We start from the raw sequence: 22,696 nt of genomic DNA on the forward strand, positions 1-22,696 counted from the left end.
ATGGGGCAATCTACTTCCGTAGTGATACTGCCTCGGAAACCCAAGGAGGGGTCGCTATGAGTCGGGTCCAACTCGATGGCACATAACAACAACAATTCTTTATGGAAGTAGATCACCGTAAAGTAGATCACTTTATGGATCAGCTGGTGGGTCTGAACCATCAGCCTTCTGGTTTGCAGTCAAATGTCTTAGGCACTGTGCACCAGAGCTCCTTAATGCAGTAGTTGAGTGGTTCTCAATTTCAGTGTGCACTGAATCACCTACAGGGCTTGTTAACATATCAATTGCTAGGGTCCATCCCGAGTTTCTGATTCTGTAGGTGGGGTAGGCCCCCAAATCTGCATATCTAGTAAATCCCGGGTGATGCTATTATTCTATCTTAGCTCCAAACCAAACCTTTTGTACTCTGTCTAGTGACTCTGGAGCTAGGACTCCGCCAACCAATTTCTGCTTTGCCAGCTGACTCTTTTTCTAGACTTAACCATAGTCTGCAAGGCTGAAGGAATAAGGGACTAGCTCCTTCCTGTCTTGTTCCTATGTATTGTCCCAGAAGTGCTTATTCATTATGGCAGCAGCAGTTCCTTCCCATAGCATCATCTGAATCTGATTTGTAGTTTTTCTAACACTTGCAGCAGAGACTTCATTCTATGACCCCTACATGAGAGACCCCAGTCATCTGCTGCCTAACCTTTAGTATAGATTTTGGAACTTTCTAAGTTCAGAGATACCTGCACAATGCAAACACCACTTATTTTCAAAGGTTTGAGTTTCCCCATCTGTGAGATAGAAATAGTAGGTTCCTATGAGTCGAGTATGACTCGACGGTACATAACAACAACAACAACAACAACAACAACAACATGTGCTGTTATACTTTACTTCTGTCAGTTTAAGGAACAAAGGGAAGTGATCTTTTCCACATAGGAAATTTTAGGAGTGCTATTTATTTATTTCCACCCATGAGTCACAGACAGAACTGGAAGGCCTTCAAGAGGTCATCTCTAATTCCATTCCTCAATGACTGATAGTCAGTGCCAAATCCACCTATGATGACAGATAGTTGCTTGGTCTTTATAGTTTTTCCTAAATTCTTTAACAAATATTTGGAGGCCAAAACTGGACACACTATTCGATAACTATGTAGAAGGATTCCTCCTCTGCTTGCAAATGACACATTGTGATATAAGAAAATATAATGCAGCATATCAATTTATATATGTCTCTTGTGCTCTGTTATAGTCATTATAGCCATAAGCTTATTGATACCTCCCTTACACAGTTATCTTCATCCTATAGTTAACATCTTTCTTGAGGCAGTCCATGTTCTTACTTTGTGGGGACCACATTGAATTCATTTTTGAGGGGATAATAATGCCAATAAATTAACTATCTTCTATAAGTTAATCACTACTTCTACAGTCAGAGGTTACTAGGTCTGGTGACCATCCTGAATATTCCAGGCTAGTCCTCAACAAGGGGCCACTGCATGATTTAAAATCAGGAAAGGTGTGCACCAGGGTTATATTTTTTCACCATATTTATTCAATCTGTATGCTGAGAAGCTGGACTGTATGAAGAAGGAAGCATCAGGATTGGAGGAAGATTCATTAACAACCTGCAATATGCAGATGACACAATCTTGCTTACTGAAATTGAAGAAGACTTGAAGTACTTACTGATGAAGATCAAAGACTACAGCCTTCAGTATGGATTACACTTCAACATAAAGAAAACAAAAATCCCCACACCCGGGCCAATAAGCAACGTCATGATAAATGGAGAAAAGATTGAAGTTGTGAAGGATTTTATTTTATTGGTATCCATAGTCAATGCCCATGGAAGCAGCATTCAATAAATCAAATGAAATATTGCACTGGGCAAATCTGCTGCAACAGATCTCATTAAAGTGGTAAAGAGCAAAGATGTCACTTTGAAGACTAAGGTACACCTGACCCAAGTCATAGTATTTTCAGTAGCCTCAAATGCATGTGACAGCTGGACAAAGAATAAGGAAAACCAAAGAAGAGTTGATGCTTTTGAATTGTGATGCTTGCAAAGAATACTGAAAATACCATGGACTGCCAGAAGAACTAACAAATCTGTCTTGGAAAAAGTACAGCTGGAATACTCTAGAAGCGAGAATGGTCAGACTTCATCTCTTGTACTTTGGTTATGTTGTCAGAAGGCACCATACCCTAGAGAAGGATATTGTACTCTGCAGAAGCTCAGCGAAAAAGGGAAAGACCCTCAATCAGATAGATTGGCACAGTGGCTGCAAAGATGGGCTTCAGCAAAAGTACAGCACGATTGTGACTTGGTAGTGTTTCGTTCTGTTGTGCATAGAACTGCTATGAATCAGAACTGACTTGATGGCACCTAGCAATAACAACACTCCTGATTTAAAAAACTCAGTCCTAATGTTAAGGGTCACATAGATTTGAAGATGGCTGGCTTTTGTTGGGGAGTTCTGGTGGCACAGTACTTAAGGCATTTGACTACTAGTCAGAAGGCTGGCAGTTCAAACTCATCACCCACTCCTCAGAAGGAAGGTGGGGCAATCTACTTCCATAGTGATACTGCCTCAGAAATCCGAGGGGTCGCTATGAATTGGGATTGACTTGAGGGCAATGAGTTTGATGTTTGGTTTTACTGTGCCTGGAGTTGATAGGTTGACCTGAGCTTTTTATTTTGCCAAGGCATCCAAAATAGTCAACAAAAGCCTCACCACCACCACCACTGCCATGGAGTCAAATACGACTCATAGTGACCCTCCTTGGGTTTCTGAGGCAGTATCTTCAGGGAGGCAGATCGCCCAGTCTTCCTTCCAAGGAGTGGCTGGTGGGTTTGAACCACCAACCTTCTGGTTAGCAGTCATATACCTTAGGCACTATGCCATCAAAGCTCCCCAACAAAAGCCAGCCATCTCCAAATCTATGTTAATGTTATTGCCCCATGTTGTTAAAGTACCATAGCTACCACATAACCTAGCAGTTCCCTTTCCTCTGCACCTCACCACATTCCATATGTAAGAATTTTGGTAGTTGTGATTTGGTAGTTCCTGTATCCCAGAGGTTATTAGCATTCTATATGTGGTGAGCTGGAAATGTCAATTACTTTAGATCTACAAGTAAGACACTTGCCAGAGAATAGGAGGTGATCCTATTAAGACATAATGTTCTATGGATCTCTAAGGCAAGTTGTTGCACCTTGTACCCTTCTGTCACTTACAGAACTTAGAGCGCTTCTTTGCATTTTGGAAGCAGCATATATCTCATACATTTGGGAAAATTTCTCTGATTCACTTTTATTAATGGAAAACCTAGATCCTTGTCTCCTGTTGGGAATTAATAAAGTGGCATTCTGACTTATAAATTCATCTGTTATTACTTTGAACTAATCTTCCTCAGAATTCAATTTTGAGTAATGGGGGAAAAATTCTTAACTCATAAAGGATCAATTGCTGGATCATGAATACCCCTGAAAAGTTCAGCCACTTATGTCAGGAAGCAAAAAGCAAAAGAATTTTTAATAAAGACTTCCATAGTTCCTACACATAGTCTCAAGTCTTTATTCTGGCCTTCTAAAGACTCTAAATATAGATCATCATCCTAGCTTTTTCCAGTAATGGATAATCACTCTTTACTCTCCCCTTCACTTAATCATCTCCTTTTCCTAAGAAACATTTCTTTTTTATTCTTACTCTTTTGTCCTTAACCTTTTTATAGGCCATCAAATATGTACTGCTTAGTATCCATCATTGATGATACCCTAGATATAGACAGTAGTGTCTGTATTATGTATTTAATAACTGCCCTAAAAACAAAACCCTCCTCAAGTGAAGTCTTTTGTACCACCTAAGCAATACACATGTAGGAATTGTCATAGACCCACTTTCTCGTTCAGATCCAAGTTTTAATTTTCTGATTTAGTGTAAAGATTAACTCTCTAGGCTTAAATTTGGATTCTGCCAACTCTTAGTTGTGGAACGTTGAATAAATTATTGTAACTTTTCTAAATCTTAGGTCCTTATTCTGGAAAGTGAGAATAATAATAAATATGGTTATAAAATAGAGAAATATTTGTAGAAGTATTTTATTTCATTACAATTATTATTATTTGATTGTTGTTGTTGTGTGCCATCGAGTCATCCCCAACTCACAGCGACCCCTCCTTGGATTTCTGAGGTGGTATCACTACAGAAGTAGGATTGCCCAACCTTCCTTCCAAGGAGTGGCTGGTGGGTTTGAACTGCCAGCCTTCTGGTTAGCAGTCAAGTGCCTTAGGCACTGTGCTACCAGAGCTCCTTATCTGCTTTTAATTCTTTTAGCATAGTGAAACATGCTGAAATTAAAACAAGTTTTGGCCTAAAAATGTAATCAGTCAGGCTCAGGAATGTGTGCAACAGAGGAGCAAGTTACATGGTGAATGGTCAGAGGTTAACAAGAATTTGGTTATGATTTTTAGGAAGCTGGAGGCGGTAGCAGAGCTACAGGCTGGTGTTACCACTTCACTCAGATTTTTTATCCTTCTCAGATAGGTTCTAAGAGCTACCAAATAAACCATTTAGAAAGTTATCTAAGGCTAATAACTCAAAAGTTCTCATGGGAAGGTGCAAATCTGACTTCAATTGAAAAGTTGGAGGTTTGAGTCCATGAAGAGGTGCCTTGGAAGAAACTTCTGGTGGTCTATTTCCAAAAATCTGCCATTGAGAACCCTAGGGAGCGCACTTCTATTGTGATAGACTTGGGTTTGCCATGAGTTAGAACCAACTCAGCAGCAACTCTTTCTTCCCCCAGACTACAGGTGTGACCGCCCATTGACTTTACAGGCTAGTACAAAAGAAAAACTCACCAGCAAAGAAATTGAAAACTCTCCCCTTTCATCTTTATTAGATGGGGATGATATTTATATGTTTAGTTATTAAACCTTAGGCCTCCCTTTGTCTCTCACTGCCTTGGAAAACACTAACAATCATTTCAGAAAACACTAGCAACTCTTTAAAACTAAGATGAGCAAAAACAAGCACTGAATGCAAGCATAATCAATAAAGAAGCATAAATATTTTAGTGGTTTACACTGGAGTTCAGGCAAATTTAGTATACAGTTTTGATTACTGTCCTGTTTTAAAAAGTTAGCCCAACTAAATACTTTCCCTGGGAGCTCTGGTAGCATAGTGGCTAAGGCACTTGACTGCTCACCAGAGGGCTGGCGGTTCAAACCCATCAGCCACTCCTCGGAAGGAAGGTTGGGCAATCCTACTTCCGTAGTGATACTGCCTCGGAAACCCAAGGAGGGGTCGCTATGAGTCAGGGCTGACTCGACGGCACATAACAACAACAACAACAACAAATACTTTCCCTATCACTTACTGTAATACAAATTGCTCTGAAAGTTTGATTTCTGCAAACTGGAACTGTTTAAACATTAAAAAAAAAAAAAAAACCTGGGCAGGTTTCATAAGAGAAACCCTCCCTCCCCCCATATACCCAAAAAACATCAAGCTGTCTAGGTTTGGATTAAGACAGTTCAGCCATAGCTGCCAGGAAATCGCTATTCTTTTTTTTCTTCTTCTTCAGACTGCAACCCAACTTTTAACATTATTAGATCCAAATTTGTTTTCTATGAATTCTCATTAATAAATGAGTAATTACATTAATAGTTTCTTCTTTGGTAATCAACCAATCCTAAAATGCTGCTTAGGCTGAGCAATCAGGTTGTCAGGCTGCTTTTCATTCTCTGCTCAACTCCTCAATGAACTTTTATTTGACAAAGCCATTTCCAAGACAGTGTGCTTTTTTAAAATCTCAGCAATTCACTCCTTTCTTTCCCTAAATACCGAAGTAGCTTAAATCAGATTATATCTGGTATGCTATTTTATACATACACAGTATATAAATAAGTAGAAGTACAGTATTGCAGTATTTTGTTTGCCTCACTGAGTTTATCTCAATTTTACAAATGGGGAATCTTCAGAGCCTCAGACATTCTATCTGCCCAAGATAATTAGTTGTTGTTGTTATGTGCCGTCAAGTCAGACCCAACTCCCAGCCACCCCTCCTTAGGTTTCCGAGGCAGTATCACTACAGAAGTAGATTGCCCAACCTTCCTTCCAATCAGTGGCTGGTGGGTTTGAACCACCAGACTTCTGGTTAGCAGTCAAGTGCCTTAGGCACTACGCTACCAGAGCTCCTTTAGATAATTAGTAGTATCATCAAACTTTAGGACCCAGGTCTCCTGTCTCTGATCCAGTTTTTCCTCTAGAAATTCTAATGTCACTGAGCCCAAAAATGATTAAATGACTTTAAACAATACCATTTCTTCCTTAAATGCAAAGAAAAGAGAGACAGTTAAAGGGATACACTTAAAAAAAATACTAAAACATTTAATAATATTCCCTTAGAAGTAATTTTTACATACCAAGGTATAGATTTTTTTCCAAATTTCAGTAAAGGAATTAATCAATTCCTCGGAAGGTTGGGCAATCTACTTCTGTAGTGATATTGCCTCGGAAACCCAATGAGGGGTCACTATGAATCAGGTCCGACTCAATGGCACATAACAACAAGAATTGCCCCATCTTCCTTCCGAGGAGTGGCTGGTGGATTTGAACCATCAGCCTTCTGGTTAGCAGTCAAGTGCCTTAGGCACTATGCTACCAGAGCTCCCTTGTATATATGGTAATTTTTAATAATGTTTGGGCATATCTTCTGTTTGCCATATCACAAAGAATTGTGATATCCATTTTCATCTAAATAAATTTAATTGAACAAAATCCTAAATAATTTTTTTAAAATTTTAGACAGTTAATATTAATTGTATGCAAGACTCTTTGGCCTGAGAGTAGCAAGACTTTAATGACAAAATAGTAATGACTACAGGAACTTTCTTTTGTAGAATGGAATAGAATGAGCTAGGAACCATCTGGTGTTTCTCATGATTCACGGTGTTTAGGGAAACATTTCTTGAGTTCATGGCACCTTATGTCTTTGAAATGCTTTTTGATACATGATGGAATTGAGTATGGAAAGAATCGAGATATTTCACTTTCACATGAAATAAAGAGTTGTTTGGGGCTCATTTAGTTATTTCTTTTTTTTAAATCACAGACTCTGATTTCAGATTGAGTGGGTTGGAGTCTTGGTTCCACCATATTATCTATGTAATTTTAGGTAAATTACTTAACCTCTGTGCACTTCAATTTCTTCATCTTTAAAACAGGTATAATAATCCTCATAGGTTGCTCTAATAATTAAATGAGCTACTTCATGTAAAGTACTCATGTCTTCAAACACAAACATGAAGGAAACACAGAATATATGTTATTCTTTTTTTGTTGTTTTTTTCTCTAATTTTTATTGTGATTGGGGTGAAAATTTACAGAGCAAATTCATTTTCCATAAAGCAGTTCATACACATCCCCCACAATGCAACAGGTCTCTTCAAACTTCCTCCCTGTATTTACCTCTTCCCTATGTCCTTCCCTCCCATGCACTCCCACCCCACCCTACAGCTGTGTCTTTCTGTCCAAACACTGCCCTTCTGTTTTCCCCTGACTGACTGCTCCAAGGAGTGTATCTACCTAATGTAAATGTTCACCCTGTATGCCTGTCTATTGTTTGGCTGGAAGCCACAGGAGTGAGTTCAATTCCAGACCTGAAAGGTAATTAGGGGTCATAGTCTCTGGGGTCTCACCAGGATCTATCAGACCAGCAAACTTGGTCTTTTTTTTTTTTTTTTTTCAAGATTTTGAGTTTTGTTCCATATTGTTCTCCCACTCTAGCCAGCATCTCCTGCACCAATCCCCCTCCAAGTGGTTGACAGTGGAAGCGAGGCACCATCTAGTTCTTCCGATCTCATGGTCATATAGGCTGAGGATTGCATGGTCTACCTGTTCCTTGGACTGATTGTTTACATGTGTCTTTGGTTTTCTTCATTCTTCTTTGCTCTGGATAAGGAGAGACCCATTGTTACATCTAGATGGCCACCTGCAAGCTTTTAAGAGCCTAGTTGCTACACACCAAAGTAGGATATAGAATAGTGTTTTTGTGTAGTATGCTAGGCCGTTTGAGCTTGATATCTCTTGAAACCATGGTCCTGAGCCCACAGGTCTAACTACTTGCTCCTTCAGGGTAGCTGGCTGTGGCCAAGAAGCCACCACAACCTTGCCCCTTGTCAGCTCTACTATATACCTGGACATCCTTATAGCACATACAAATATGCATGTAGAAACATTGTATGCTAACCCTATACATGGTCATGGGCACACTATCCCCTGCCTAGACATACCTGATCATTCAGCCTACAATACATGTTATTATTATTCCTTATACCTTGTCTTTGAAAAAAACGATGATGATGACATTAAAGCAAAAATTATGTTTGTGTGTATGTATATATATAAATATTCACACACACACACACAAAGACACACATATTAGGCAATTAAATACAGATAAGAGATCAAAATAAAAAGTTATTAGAGAAGGGTAAGAGAAGGGGGTAGGATGGTTTTAATCAAAATCTAAGCTCAGAATAGCGATGCTACAATTTAATATTCCTTGGTCAAGTTGGCAGGAGCTCTGATGGTGTTGTGGTTAAGGCATTTGACTGTTAACCAAAAGGTCGGTAGTTTGAACCCACCAGCTGCTCATGGAAGAAAGATGAGGCAGTCTGCTTCCATACAGATTCACAGCCTTGGAAAACCAATGGGGTCACTATCAGTAGGAATCAACTCAATGGCAGTGAGTTTGGTTTTTGGTTGGAGTTTGGTCAAGCTGGGAGATGATCTAGCTTTCAACTGTCATACATGTGCACACATAAAGAAATATAAATTAGAAAATTAAAGAATAGAACTATATTCTTCTTTGATACTTCTGGGTAGTATGCTTTGTGTACTTAATTTTCTTCTAAGAGAGAACTTAGGTACAGGCACAAGAAATGAGCCCATGTGTCCCTATGTTCTATAAACATTGACTTTAGCTACCATGTATAGCATTTTTGACATAACTAAGGTTTAAACCAGAAGCCCGGGAGATCACCTGTGAGTAATGTGCTCCCTTAAACAATCAATTATATGAGACCAAAGAGTCAACATTTACCCAAAAGCACAGACGAGAAAGGAAGGAGGGGAAAGGAAGCTAGAAACAGATAGAATAGAATGGAAATAATGAGCATGTTAAGATACTGTGATAACTGTAACCAGTGTCACAGAACAATCTGTATAAATATTGTTAAATAGGAACCTAATTTGCTGTGTAAACATTCACCTAAAACACAATAAAATATTAATTAAAAAAGAAAACCTATTCAGGGGACAGAAAATAAGCACAACAGATTTAACAAATTAAAATCGGACAAATTTAAAAAGATCCTGGAAGCCATTTCCAGTAGTCTATTTGTATCATATGTATGATTTATAAAGGAAATTATAACACAGTCAAAACCTATAGTACTATTAAATTATTTAAAATACTGATCTGGTATTCAAAGAACCATTTTATAATCCCCTTTCTGAAAGTAATCTACAATATACTTAATAGATATCCAATGTTTATTCAAAATTAAATGAAATACTTAAATTCTAAAGCATTGTTTCTTGACATAGTATTGCTCTAACTGTATTTGGAATTATTAGGAAATAATGCATTTAAATAGAGACATTTAAAATTAAATGACACAAACAATTTCTTAGACACATGTAATTTAATTTTTAAAAACGCATCTATAAAATGAGAAAGGCTTTTACTTCTGGATACCAAATAATTGATTACGGAAGAAATAAGAACTTTTTCTATGGGAAACATACAAATTAGCCTCTCTTAAGCATTTATGGGAGCTCTGGTGGTGTAGTGCCTGAGGCATTTGACTGCTAACCAGAAGGCTGAGGTTCAAACCCACTAGCCACTCCTTGGAAGGAAGGTTGGGCAATTTATTTCCGTAGTGATACAGCCTCGGAAACCCAAGGAGGGGTTGCTATGAGTTGAAATTGACTGGATAACAGTAAGTTTTTTTTTTTGTTGTTTTTGTTTAAGCATATAAAATATAGTCTTAGCCAAATGTCAATGGGACTGATATTTTAAAAATCTATTTTGGATGGTGCTAATGGATACAACTTCTATAAATTACATTTAGTAAAACTTTAAGTTATAAAAAGAAATGTAATTTTATAATTTAGATCAGAATTAGAAATATTTATGCATTATAAGCCCATTGCTGAAGTTAGGGAGTTAAATATGACTCTATTCCAGATAACAGATTTTTTTGTAGATACTTTTAATTATTAATATCACATTACTCTTACCAAGAAAACTAGCAATTCTTTATTTTTTTTTGATAAGACTAAATAAACAAACAAACAAACAAATAAATAAAAGACAATACTGATAAACAAAGATGAATGAGAGAATTAAAAAAAGCAATTAAAATTGTGCTTAAGGCACTCCTACTCAACATAGTTTGACATTGCTATACATTTCTTGTTTTATACTATTCTGTATTTCAAGTTTCTAAGTATGAATCCAATAGGAAAAAAATAGATAGATAGATAATGAATCTTTCCTATGAAGAAGGTATTATTATGTAGATTTTACAGATGAGGAAACTAAGGCTCAGAGACTTGTGCAAGATGCAAGTGGCCTGTTGTTGTGTGCTGTCTAGTTGAGTCGAACTCACAGTGACACTCTAGGAGAGAATAGAACTGCCCCATAGGGTTTACAAGGCCATAATCTTTATGGAAGCAGACTGCCATATCTTTCTCCCATGGAGTGGCTGGGTTTGAACTCCAACCTTTTGTTTAGCAGCTGAGCACTTAACCACTGTGCCATCAGAGCTCCCTAGAGGTGACCTAGAAATTGGAAATGAGTTTTGCATTACTCCCAAGTCCACTTTGTTTATATCTACTTCCTCCCATTAGGAGATTAATTTGTATACTGTTATTAATCTTGTCCATACATGCCATGTCATGTCTAAATTCTTCTGTTGGCTCTCAGGCCTCCATATAACTAGGCCCTACCCTCACCACTCAATCATGTTTCCTACTCGCCAGTCATTCCCATCATGGAAGTCTCACAGCAAGTATATTGCTCTATCTTGCCTTGTGCCTGCTCTCCTACTGGTCCTCACTTCTGCAATTATTCTGTCTTCTAGATCCTTCTTTTCCTACAAGCCTTGGCTCAAGATCTTCATCCTTGAAGATTTTCCTGAGTAGATCCCATTGATATCCTCATTGATACTTTTCATTCTTGAAGAGCAACATCATACTTACTGATAAAAGGCCCTCATTAGCACACAAATGAGCTCTGTCATATATAGTCATTGTTGCTGATGTTGTTATCCTTCAAGGCGTCCTATTTCTGTTTCTTCTACTGCAGCAGGAGTCTTAACTGCCACACTAATACATATTTATCAGTGGCCAAAATATACAAATATGCAAAGTCAAGTGTAAAACTTAGGGCTATGAGTCGGGGCCGACTCCACGGCACATAACAACAACAACAACATGCACAATACAATTTTATGTACTCAATATATAGCTGTTGATGATATAGCTCAATTTGAGTTAGTCTTCTTAACTAAACCTCAAAAGTTATTTATGAGATAGATAACCCTGAGAATGCTTTTAGATGATAGCATTTCCGAGAACTATATGACATAGCATTCAGTTAATATATCAAGATTTAGAATTTGAAAACATATGATGAGGCAAAATGTTTGACTCTGCCAACTAATATATACTGAAGTCTCAGGAAGTATAAAAATAGTTATTCTCCTTCACTTTTACTTCTATTGAGCATGAAAATATTTGCTTTCTAATCTTAGTTGCTGTTAGCTCCCATCAAGTCGGACTCCGCATGGTGACCCTATACACCAAGGAATGAAGCACTGCCCAAACCTGTATCATCCCCATGGTTAGCTGAGGATAGGATCACCGTGATTCATAGGCTAATCTTGGTACTTCTCTTAAAAATCTTTGTTGCTCCTAATTGCCTAACTCCTAATTTTGGTATACAAGGCTCGTCAAAATCTGTTCTCAATCTAGCTCTCAGGCCAAATATCTTACCACTCACTGCACTCTTGGCCACAGTGGTCTTTATACATTATTTCCATCCGCTGTGTCTTTGTATCTGCAATTCTCATTTCTGTCTGTTTTTCCACCTCTATTTTTGCCTGGTAAACTCCTACTCACTCTTCAAGATCCAGTTTAAATGTTACCTTCTCTGATTTAGCAGCTCCTTAAGGAAAATTTAATTGTAGTCATCCATATGTATACTTGTTTTCCTCCATAGTGAGCTATCAGACATCAGGGATATTGTCATATTAATCTTTGTGTACTCTTCGCCCCTGGCACAGAGTAGAAGCTCAATGAAAAGTTGAAAAAATGGAAGAATATTTTGAAAGTCTGTTAGAGACAGATTTTGTCTTCCCAATTAAATATAGCCATTTACAGTTTTCCTGTAGCTATAAAGTAATGGGAAGTGAACACTGAGTATTATTTTGACATTTTCAAAGCCCGCATTAAGTATTTTTTGCCTTAAAGAGACGACATATAACAATTTAAAAATGGCTTTAAAAAATGTCTTTCTGTAATTCCCCAGGCATATCAAACTTTCTGCATTTTATTGTTCTCTGGAGAGAACTAAATATTAATAAAGCAATTTACAAAGCAGAACCAACTTACTTTATTTCGGTCTTGTACAATCAATATTTTCCGAGTATTTTCATCAAATACAGCTCCTGTTGTAGGAAAAATAAACATAGTCAGAAATATTAATTTCACTCACTTAGACTCCTCCTATATTATTATCTATGGTCATCATAATCTTTGAAGGTCTAGTTTAAATACTGCTTTATCTACAAAGATTTGCAAGATCTCTCCAACCAGGAACTCATTGCTCAGTCCTTTCTACACTATAACAACTTCAACAAAGTATCAATTATAGTTCTATCATATGCTAAACTGTGTAGTATAATCATCTGCATAAATTTGTCTACGTTGTTTTTTCCTGACTGTGGTGGTTGTTGTTAGGTGCTGCCAAATCCGTTTCAACTAATAGTGACTCTAGGTAAAATAGAATGAAACACTGCCTGGCTCTGAGCCATCCTCACAATTGTTGCTATGTTTGAGCCGTTGTTGCAGTCACTGGGTCAATCCATCTTGCTTAGGGTCTTTTTTTTGCTGACCCTTTACTTTACCAGTAATATATCAGGCAATGTTTTACTGCTATTCATAAGGTTTTCAGTGGCCATTTTTTTCAGAAGTGGATGGCCTCATCCTTCTTCCCAGTTTGTCTTGGTCTGGAAACTCTGCCAAAACTGTCCACTATGGGTGACCTTGCTGTGTCTGAAATACTGGTGCCATGGCTTGCAGCATCACAGAAACACACAAGCTAGCACAGTGTGACAAACTGACAAAGGAGTGGTGGTGAAGCAGTATATTGACAGGGACCTGCTAGACATTCAAGCTGGATTCAGAAGAGGGTGTGGAAATAAGGGGTATCATTGCTGATGTCAGAAGGATATTGGCTGAAAGCAAAGAATACCAGAAAGAATACCAAGAATGATGTCATTCTCCAGGGACTTGTCCCTCCTGATTACATGACCAAGGTCCATTAAAGGAAGTCTTGCCATCTTTGCTTCTAAGGAGCATTCTGGATGTAATTCTTCCAAGACAAATTTGTTTATCTTTCTGGCAGTCCATGGTATATTCAATATTCATCATCAGCATAATTTAAAGGCATTAATTTTTCTTCAGTCTTGCTTATTCATTGTGCAGCTTTCACATGCATATGAAGCAACTGAAAAAAAACCATGGCTTGGATCAGGTGCACCTTAACCCTCAAAGTAAAATCTTTGCTTGTGAACATTTTTAATAGGTCTGCCCAGTGCAGTATATTGTTTGATTTCTTCACTGTTGCTTCCATGTGTGTTAATTGTGGATCCATGTAACATGAAATCCTGGACAACTTCAATATTTTCTGTTTATCATGATGTTGCTTGGTGAGGACTTTTGTTTTCTTTATGTTGAGGTGTAATCCATACTGAAAGGTGTCGTCTTTGAACTTCATCAGTAAATGCTCCAAGACCTCTTTGCTTTCAGCAAGCAAGGTTATGTCATCTGCATTATCACAAGTTGTTAATGAGTTTTCATCCAATTCTGATGCTGTGTTCTTCTTCAGATAGTCCAGCTGCTGGGATTATTTCCTCAGCATGTAGATTAAGTATGGTAAAAGGATACAACCCTGACACATAACTTTCCTGATTATAAACCATGCAGTATCCCCTTGTTCCATTCAAACTACTGCCTTTTGGTCTATGTACTGTTCCTCTTGAACACAATTAAGTGTTCTGGAATTCCTATGCTTTCCAATGTTATCCATGATTTGTTATGATCCACACTGTTGAGTGCCTTTGCATAGTCAATAAAACACAGGTAAACATCTTTTTGGTATTCTCTGCTTTCAGCTATGATTCATCTGGTATCAGCAATGATGTTCATTATTCCACAGCCTCTTTTGGCTTGAATTTCTGGCAGTTCCCTGTCAATATATTGCTACAACTCCTTTTGAATTATCTTCAGCAAAATTGTACTTCTGTGTAAAATTAATGATATTCAATAATTTCCTCATTCTGTTGGATCATTCTTTGAATGGGCACAAATATGGATCTCTTCCAGTCATTCTGTTCCAAATTTCTTGGCCCAGACAAGTGAGCACTTCTAGCACTGCATCCATTTGGTGAAGCATTTCAATTGATATTCCATCAATCTCTGAAGGCTTGTTTTTCACCAATGCCTTCAGTACAGCTTGGACTTCCTCCTTCAATAGCATCATCAGTTTTTGATCATATGCTACCTCCTGAAATGGATGAATGTCAACTAATTCTTTTTGGTACAGTGACTCGGTATTCCTTCCCTCTTCTTTTGTGTTTCCTGAGTTGTTCAATATTTTGCCCATAGGGTTCTCAAGGCTTGAATTTCTCTTTAGTTCTTTCAGTTTGAAAAATGCCGAGCATGTCCTTTCCTTTTGGTTTTCTAATTCCAGGTCTTTGCACATTTCTTTGTAACACTTTATTCTGTCTTTGCTATTCTGCCCTTTGAAATCTTCTGTTCAACTCTTTTTCTTCATTTCATCTATTTGTTAAAGCTACTTTACATACTAGAGCAAGTGTCAGTCTCTTTTGACATTCATTTTGGTATTCTTTCTTTCCTGTCTTTTTAATGACCTTGTGCTTTCTTCATGTATGATGTCCTTGATGTCATCCCACAACTCATCTGGTCTTACTCAAGGATGTATTTTGCCTCTAATGGACTTGCTTTAATTTTCTTCTGCTTCAACTTGAACTTGCTTATGAACAAATGATGGTCTGTTCCACAGTTGGCCTCTGGCCTTTTTCTTACTAATGATATTGAGCTTCTTCATTATTTCTTTCCACAGATGTAGATTTGATTCTTGTGTATTCTGTCTGCTAAGGTCGATGCATGTAGTCACAGTTTATGTATTTGTAATGAATGAATCATTGGTCTTGCAAACGTCTATCTAGTAATCTCCCACGTTGTTTCTATCACCAAGGCCATATTTTCCAACTACTGATCCTTTTTCTTTGTTTCCAACTTTTGCATTCCAATCACTAGTAATTATCAATGCATCTTGATTACATGTTTGATCAATTTCAGACTGCAGAAGCTGGTAAAAATCTTCAGTTTCTTCATCTTTGGCTTTAGTTGTTATTGTTATTGTATGCCATTTAGTCGGGCCCAACTCATAGAGACCCCTCCTTGGGTTTCCAAGGCAGTATCACTACGGAAGTAGATTGCCCAGTCTTCCTTCCGAGGAGTGGCTGGTGGATTTGAACCGCCAGCCTTCTTAGCCACTATGCTACCAGAGCTCCTTTGCCTTTAGTAGTGGTGTGTAAATTTGAATAATAGTCTTATTAACTGGTCTTCCCTATAGGCATATGGTTATTATCCTATCATACCAGCACTGCACTTCAGTGTAGACCTGAAAATGTTCATTTTGATGATGAATACGATGTCATTTGGGGCAGAGTGGATCATATGATTGTCCAATTAAAAATAGCCAATATCAGTCCATTTCTGGTCACTAATGCTTAGGATATTGATCTTTATGTTTTCCATTTCATTTTTCACAATTTCTAATTTTCCTCTATTCATATTTCATACATGTCATGTTCTAATTATTAATGGATGTTTCCAGTTCTTTCTTCTCAGCTTGAGTCAAGTCACATCAGCAAATAAAGGTCCTGAAATCTTTAATTAATCCACATCATTACGATTGACTATACTTTGAGAAGGCAGCACTTCTCCAGTCATATTTTGAGGGTCCTCCAACCTGAGGGACTTATCTTCTGGCACCATGTAAGACGATGTTCTGCTGCTACTCATAAGGTTTTCACTGGTCAATTATTTTAGAAGTAGACTGCCAAGACCTTTTTCCTAGTCTGTCTTCATCTGAAAGCTTTGCTGAAAGCTGTCCACCATGGGTGATCCTGCTGGTATTAATTGGTATGCAATTAAAAAAACTTATACTGTCCTTTTGTAGTATTTATTTTGGTTTCCAGACAATTACAAGTGCTTAAAAATATTTACTGAATAAACAAATTGACTTCTCCATTTTCATTTTTAATCTTGAATCACTATGTATGTAACACAGGCTGTGCGCCCTTGACAATCTAAATCTCCAACATTTTTCAGTATTCAGTTTGACACCTCCCTGAAGCAATTTAATTTTCCTCATCATGGACATATGCAACTTTATAGCACAACAACATATTGCTTTGTTATACTTCTTTATTTCATATATGTCTTAAGTTCCAGTCCATTTCTTTCATTTATTCATTCATCATACACAATGCTCAGCACAAAAAGCATTTTGCTAGATGTTAAGAATCTAAAAATAAATAAGGAATTTTTCTTTCCTTATAATTTCCTTTGGGAAGTCCTAGGTCAAAAATACAAATGACATTTCAATGATTAATATTAGATTTCTTTAAATATTTTAGTTTAAAAATATTTGTATTTACATAACCAAAAAAACCAAACTCACTGTCATAGCGACCCCTCCTTGGGTTTCTAAGGCAATATTACTACAGAAGTAGACTGCCCAACCTTCCTTCCAAGGAGTGGCTGGTGGGTTTGAACTGCCAGCCTTTTGGTTAGCAGTGAAATGCCTTAGGCAATACAATACACCACTGTGGGATAATACTTTTTAGAAGATATTTTATACGTATTTATCTATTCTTTCAATATTAATTGAGCTATAATATAGTACATACAGTATAAAGTATATGTTGTTTCTGCGTGCTGTTGAATTGATTCTGCCTCATAGCAATCTTGTGTCACAGAGTAGAACTGACCCATAGGGTTTTCCCCACCACTTGCCTGCTATTATGTTGTACTGTGGTGCCTTGCATGTTGCTGTGAGGCTAGAGACTCTGCCACTGGTATTTTAAATACCAGCAGGGTAACCCATGGTGGGCAGGTTTCAGTAGAGCTTCTAGATTAATACAGACTCAGAAGAAGGGGTCATCCACTTCTCAAAGAACTGGCCAATGAAAACCTTATGAATAGCAGTGAAATATTGTCTTCTATATTACTGGAAAATTTTATGAATAGCTCTGAAACATTGTCCGATATAGTGCCAGAAGATTAGCCCCTCAGGTCAGAAGGCACTCAAAATACGACTTGGGAAGAGCTCCCTCCTCAGAATAGAGCTGACCTTAATGAGGTGGATGGAGTAAAGCTTGCAAAGCCTCCATTTGCTGATGTGGCACGACTCAAATGAGAAGAAACAACTACAAACATCCATTAATAATTGGAACATGGAACACATAAAGATTGATATCCTAGGCATTACTAAGCTGAAATAGACTGGTATTGTCCATTTTGAATCAGACAACCACATGATCTACAATTCTAGGAATGAAAAATTGAAGCAGAATGAAGTGGTATTCATGGTCACAAAGAATGTTTCAAGATCTATCCTGAAGTACAATGCTGCCAATGATAGGATAACATCCATATGGCTATGAAGAAGACCATTTAATACTGCTATTATTCAAATTTATGCATCAACCACCAAAGCCAAAGATGAGGAAATTGAAAATTTTTACCAATTTCTGCAATCTGAAATTGACAAAACATGCAATCAAGATGTGTTGATTATCACTGGTGACTGGAATGCAAAAGCTGGAAACAAAGAAGAATTACCAGTAGTGGGAAAATATGGCCTTGCTGATAGAAATAATGCTGGAGATTGCATGAAAGAATTTTGCAAGACCAATGACTTATTCATTGCAAATACCTTTTTTCAACAGCATAAATGGTGGCTATACATGTGGATATTGCCAGATGGAGTACACAGGAATCAGATCAACTACTTCTGTGGAAAAAGGTGATGGAGAAGCTCAATATCTTAGCCAAAAAAAGGCCAGGAGCTGATTGTGGAACAGACCATCAACTAACTGTTCATATGCAAGTTCATGTTGAAGCTTAAGACAATTAACGCAAGTCCACAAGAACCAAAATATGACCTTGATTATAACTCCCCCGAATTTAGAAACCATCTAAAGAATAGATTTGATGCATTAATCGATCACCAATGACTGAAAACTAGAGGAACTATGGGATGACAAGATAAAAGAGATGAACAGAAGATTTCAAAGGACAGCTTGAGCAGACAAAGTCAATTATTATAATGCAATATGCAAAGATCTGGAGTTAGAAAACCAAAAGGGAAGAACACACTCAACATTTCTCAAGCTGAAAGTACTGAAGAAAAAATTCAAGCCTCAAGTTCCAATACTGAAAGATTTTATGGGCAAAATATTGAATGATTCAGGAAACATCAAGAGAAGGTGGAAGGAATACACAGAGTCACTGTACCAAAAAGAATTAGTCAATGTTTATCCATTTCAGGAGGTGGCTTATGATCAAGAACCAAGGGTACTGAAGGAAGAAGTCAAAGCTGCGCTGATGGAATTGCAAAGAACAAGGCTCCAGGAATTGATGGAATACCCACTATTTCAACAAATGGATGACATGCTGGAGGTACTCACTCGTCTATGCCAAGAAATTTGGAAGACAGCTACCTGGCCAACTGACTGGAAGAGATCCATATTTGTACCCATTCCAAAGAAAGGTGATACCACAATGTGGAAATTATTGAACAATATAATACTACTACACAGAAGTAAAATCTTGCTGAAGGTAATTCAAAAATGGTTGCAGCAGTATATTGATAAGGAATTTCCAGAAATGCAAGCTGTATTCAGAAGAGGATATGGAAAGAGGGATACCATTACTGATGTCAGTTGGATCTTGGCTGAAAGCAAAGAATACCAGATAGTTGTATACTTGTGTTTTATTGACTATGCAAAAGCATTCAATTGTGTGGTTCATAACAAATTGTGGATAACATTGAGAAGAATGGGAATTCCAGAATACTTAATTGTGCTCACGAGGAATCTGTACATAGAACAAGGGGATACTGCATAGTTTATAATCAGTAAGGGAGAGCATCTGGGTTGTACCCTTTCACCATACTTATTCAATCAATATGCTGAGCAAATAATCTGAGAAGCTGGACTATATGAAGATGAGCATGGCATCAGGATTGGAGGAAGCTTCATTAACAACCTGGGATATGCAGATGGCACAACTTTGCTTGCTGAAAGGGAGGATGATGTGAAGCACTTATTAATGAATATTAAAGACCACATGCTGGAGTATGGATTACATCTCAACATAAAGAAAATGAAAGTCCTTACAACTGGACCAATAAGCAGCATCATGATAAATGGAGAAAAGATTGAAGTTGTCAAAGATTTCATATTACTTGGGTCCACAATCAACACCAGAAGAAGCAGCAGTCAAGACATCAGATGACATTTTGCACTGGGCAAATCTGCTGCAAAAGACCTCTTTCGAGTGCTGAAGAGCAAAGATATTTCTTTGAAAACTAAGGTCCACCTAATCCAAGCCATGGTATATTCAACTTCCTCATGTGCATGTGAGAGCTAGACAATGAGTAAGGAAGACTGAAGAAGAGTTGATGTTTTTGAGTTGTGGTGTTGGCGAAGAATACTGAAAGTACCATGGACTGCCAGAAGAACTAACAAATCTGTTAGGAAGCAATAATGGCGAGACTTCGTCTCACCTATTTTGATCATGTTGTCAGAAAGGACCATTCCATGGAGAAGGATATCTTGCTTGGTAAAGTGGAGGGTCAATGAAAAAGGGGAAGGCCCTCAACAAGATGGATTGACAGTGGCTGCAATGATGGGCTCAGGTGAAGTAGGGATTGTATGCCTGGCACAGGATTATACAGGGTTTTGTTCTGTTATACATAGGTCGCTATGAGTTGGAGCCGAGTCGAGAGCACCTAACAACAACATAGGGATTTCCAGGCTGTAATCATTATGGAAGCAGATCAGCAGGTCTTTTCTCCCACAGAGGTTCAAACTGCTTTCATTTAGCAACTGAGTGCTTAAGCACTGTACCACCAAAAGTTAAAAACCAAACCCACTGCTATTGACTCAATTCTGACTCATAGTGACCCCCAGCAGGTTTCCAAGGCTGTAAATCTTTATGGAAATAGATTGCCCCATCTTCCTCCCACAGAGCAGCTGATGGGTTTGAACTGCTGACTTTCTGGATAACAGTGAAATGCCTCATCCACTATGCCACAAGAGCTTATTGCACCACCAGGGCTCCTTATATAGTATGTTGTCATGTGCCGTCGAGTCAGACCCAACTCATAGTGATCCCTCCTTGGGTTTCCGAGGCAGTATCACTACAGAAGTAGATTGCCCCATCTTCTTTCCCAGAAGTGGCTGGGGGGTTTGAACCACCAGCCTTCTGGTTAGCAGTCAAGTGCCTTAGGCACTACATTACCAGAGCTCTTTTATATAGTATACAGAGTTCCTATATATAATAGCTTAATTGAGCTCCTATTATGTGATAGGTACCTATTAGTACTAGGGTTGTAGTGGTCTACAAAACAAAGGAAACTCCCTCTCCTTATGGGGCTCACATTCTGTTGAGAAGGAGGATAACAGATAAATAAATAAACTATATAGAACACTACTTTACTCATGTCCATCGAGTCAATTCCAACTCATAGTGAACCCCATTGGCTTTCTGAGGCAGTAAATCTTTATGGACAGAGCATTTGAAGATGATAAATGCTATGTAGAAATAAAATATAGAAAAGGGATAGTAATGCATAGTACAAGGAAAGGCATTTTTCTTCAAAATGAAAAGATGATAGTATTTTAAAATAAGAAAATAAAATAAAAAAAAAACACAAAGTGAGATACTAACATTAATGTTTCTGTTAGAAAATATAAGCTATAACCTACTTGGACTTTACAAAAGATAAAGTGCCAGAGAATTGCCATGGAAATCTACTCTTAAATTTTAATAATTTGTGATTACTCAAAGTGAACTTTTCCCTAGTGCATTCATTATAGATATGAACAAAATATCCAAAAGACAAAATTAGCACCACTAAAGTACAATGCGAGCAACCCCTGCTGGTCACAACATAATAGTTAAACACAAGAAGATCAAGGATTATATAACAGGTTGTTTTTTTATATTGTTATTAATCAGATATGGTGCTAAATGCTTTGTGAATTATCTTAGGTACTCCTCATAATGGTCCTGTGAGTGGTATCATTACAAGTACCCAGGTTCACATGATTTTAAGAAGACGACTCGGGACAGATCGTCTGGATTCTAAACAGAACTCTTTTCATTGTGCAGCACTCCCCCTTTTATGGCACCACAATAGTCTCATAGAGCTGATATTTATACTTGAAGATCTAACTAACCAGGCATTTATTCAAGAAATATTTACTGAGCATATACTTTATGCCAAACATTGTGTTTAGCTTGAGGACACATTGGTGAACAAGACAGATAAAATACCTGCCTTCATAGAGTTCATATTATTATGGAGAGATTGATGATATAATTTCAGATTGTGATAAATGCCACAAAGAAATATAGGGCTGGAAAAAGGACAAAGGATGATGGTACTGGCATGTGGGAGGAGACTATTACAGATAAGAGAGTCAGAAGCTTTTCTGAGAAGGAGACAATTGAGCAGAAACCTCAGATATAAAGAAGTTAGATGATAACACAGTACTGCATATGCAAAAGGATTCAACTTTGTTGTCTGTTAACTCCCATGTACTTCTCTATGTCTTCCTTTTCCTCAGTGCCACTATGTTGATCACTCACATTTGGTACATTGATTGGCCTTCCTTTCACCCAAATCAATACTTGTCTTTACCAATCTTACAGTGTTCCCTCCCCTCCTGTCCCACCCATGTTGTTGTTGTTAGGTGCCATCAAGTCATTTCTGACTCATAGCGACCCCATGCACAGCAGAACAAACACTGCCTGATACCGTGCCAGCTCCATGATCCCTGCTATACTTGAGCCCATCATCGCAGCCACCGTGTCAATCCATCTCGTTGAAGGGCCGTCAACCCTCCACCCTACCAAGCGTGACATCCTTCTCCAGGGAATGGTCCCTTCTGACAACATGACCAAAATAGGTGAGACGAAGTCTGTCCATTCTCGCTTCCAAGGAGCATCTTGGCTGCACTTCCTCCAGGACAGATCTGTTAGTTCTTTTAGCAGGCCATGGTACTTTCAGCATTCTTCGCCAGC

At 37.9% G+C, this 22,696-nt stretch overlaps 1 protein-coding gene across 1 annotated transcript in view; it reads right to left on the reverse strand.

The window, feature by feature from the left end:
• The window catches only part of NUDT6 (nudix hydrolase 6), a 56,187-nt gene that overhangs the window by 15,154 nt on the left and 18,337 nt on the right, over nt 1-22,696 (reverse strand). Inside the window, exon 3 of the mRNA XM_007946458.2 lies at nt 12,677-12,732. Within this exon, the coding sequence (XP_007944649.1) occupies nt 12,677-12,732 (56 nt within the window). The remainder of the gene's footprint in view (nt 1-12,676; nt 12,733-22,696) is intronic.

This window comes from Orycteropus afer, unplaced genomic scaffold (genome assembly GCF_000298275.1).
Source record: "Orycteropus afer afer isolate SDZICR_OR568_19922 unplaced genomic scaffold, OryAfe1.0 scaffold00162, whole genome shotgun sequence".
NCBI lineage: Eukaryota > Metazoa > Chordata > Mammalia > Tubulidentata > Orycteropodidae > Orycteropus > Orycteropus afer.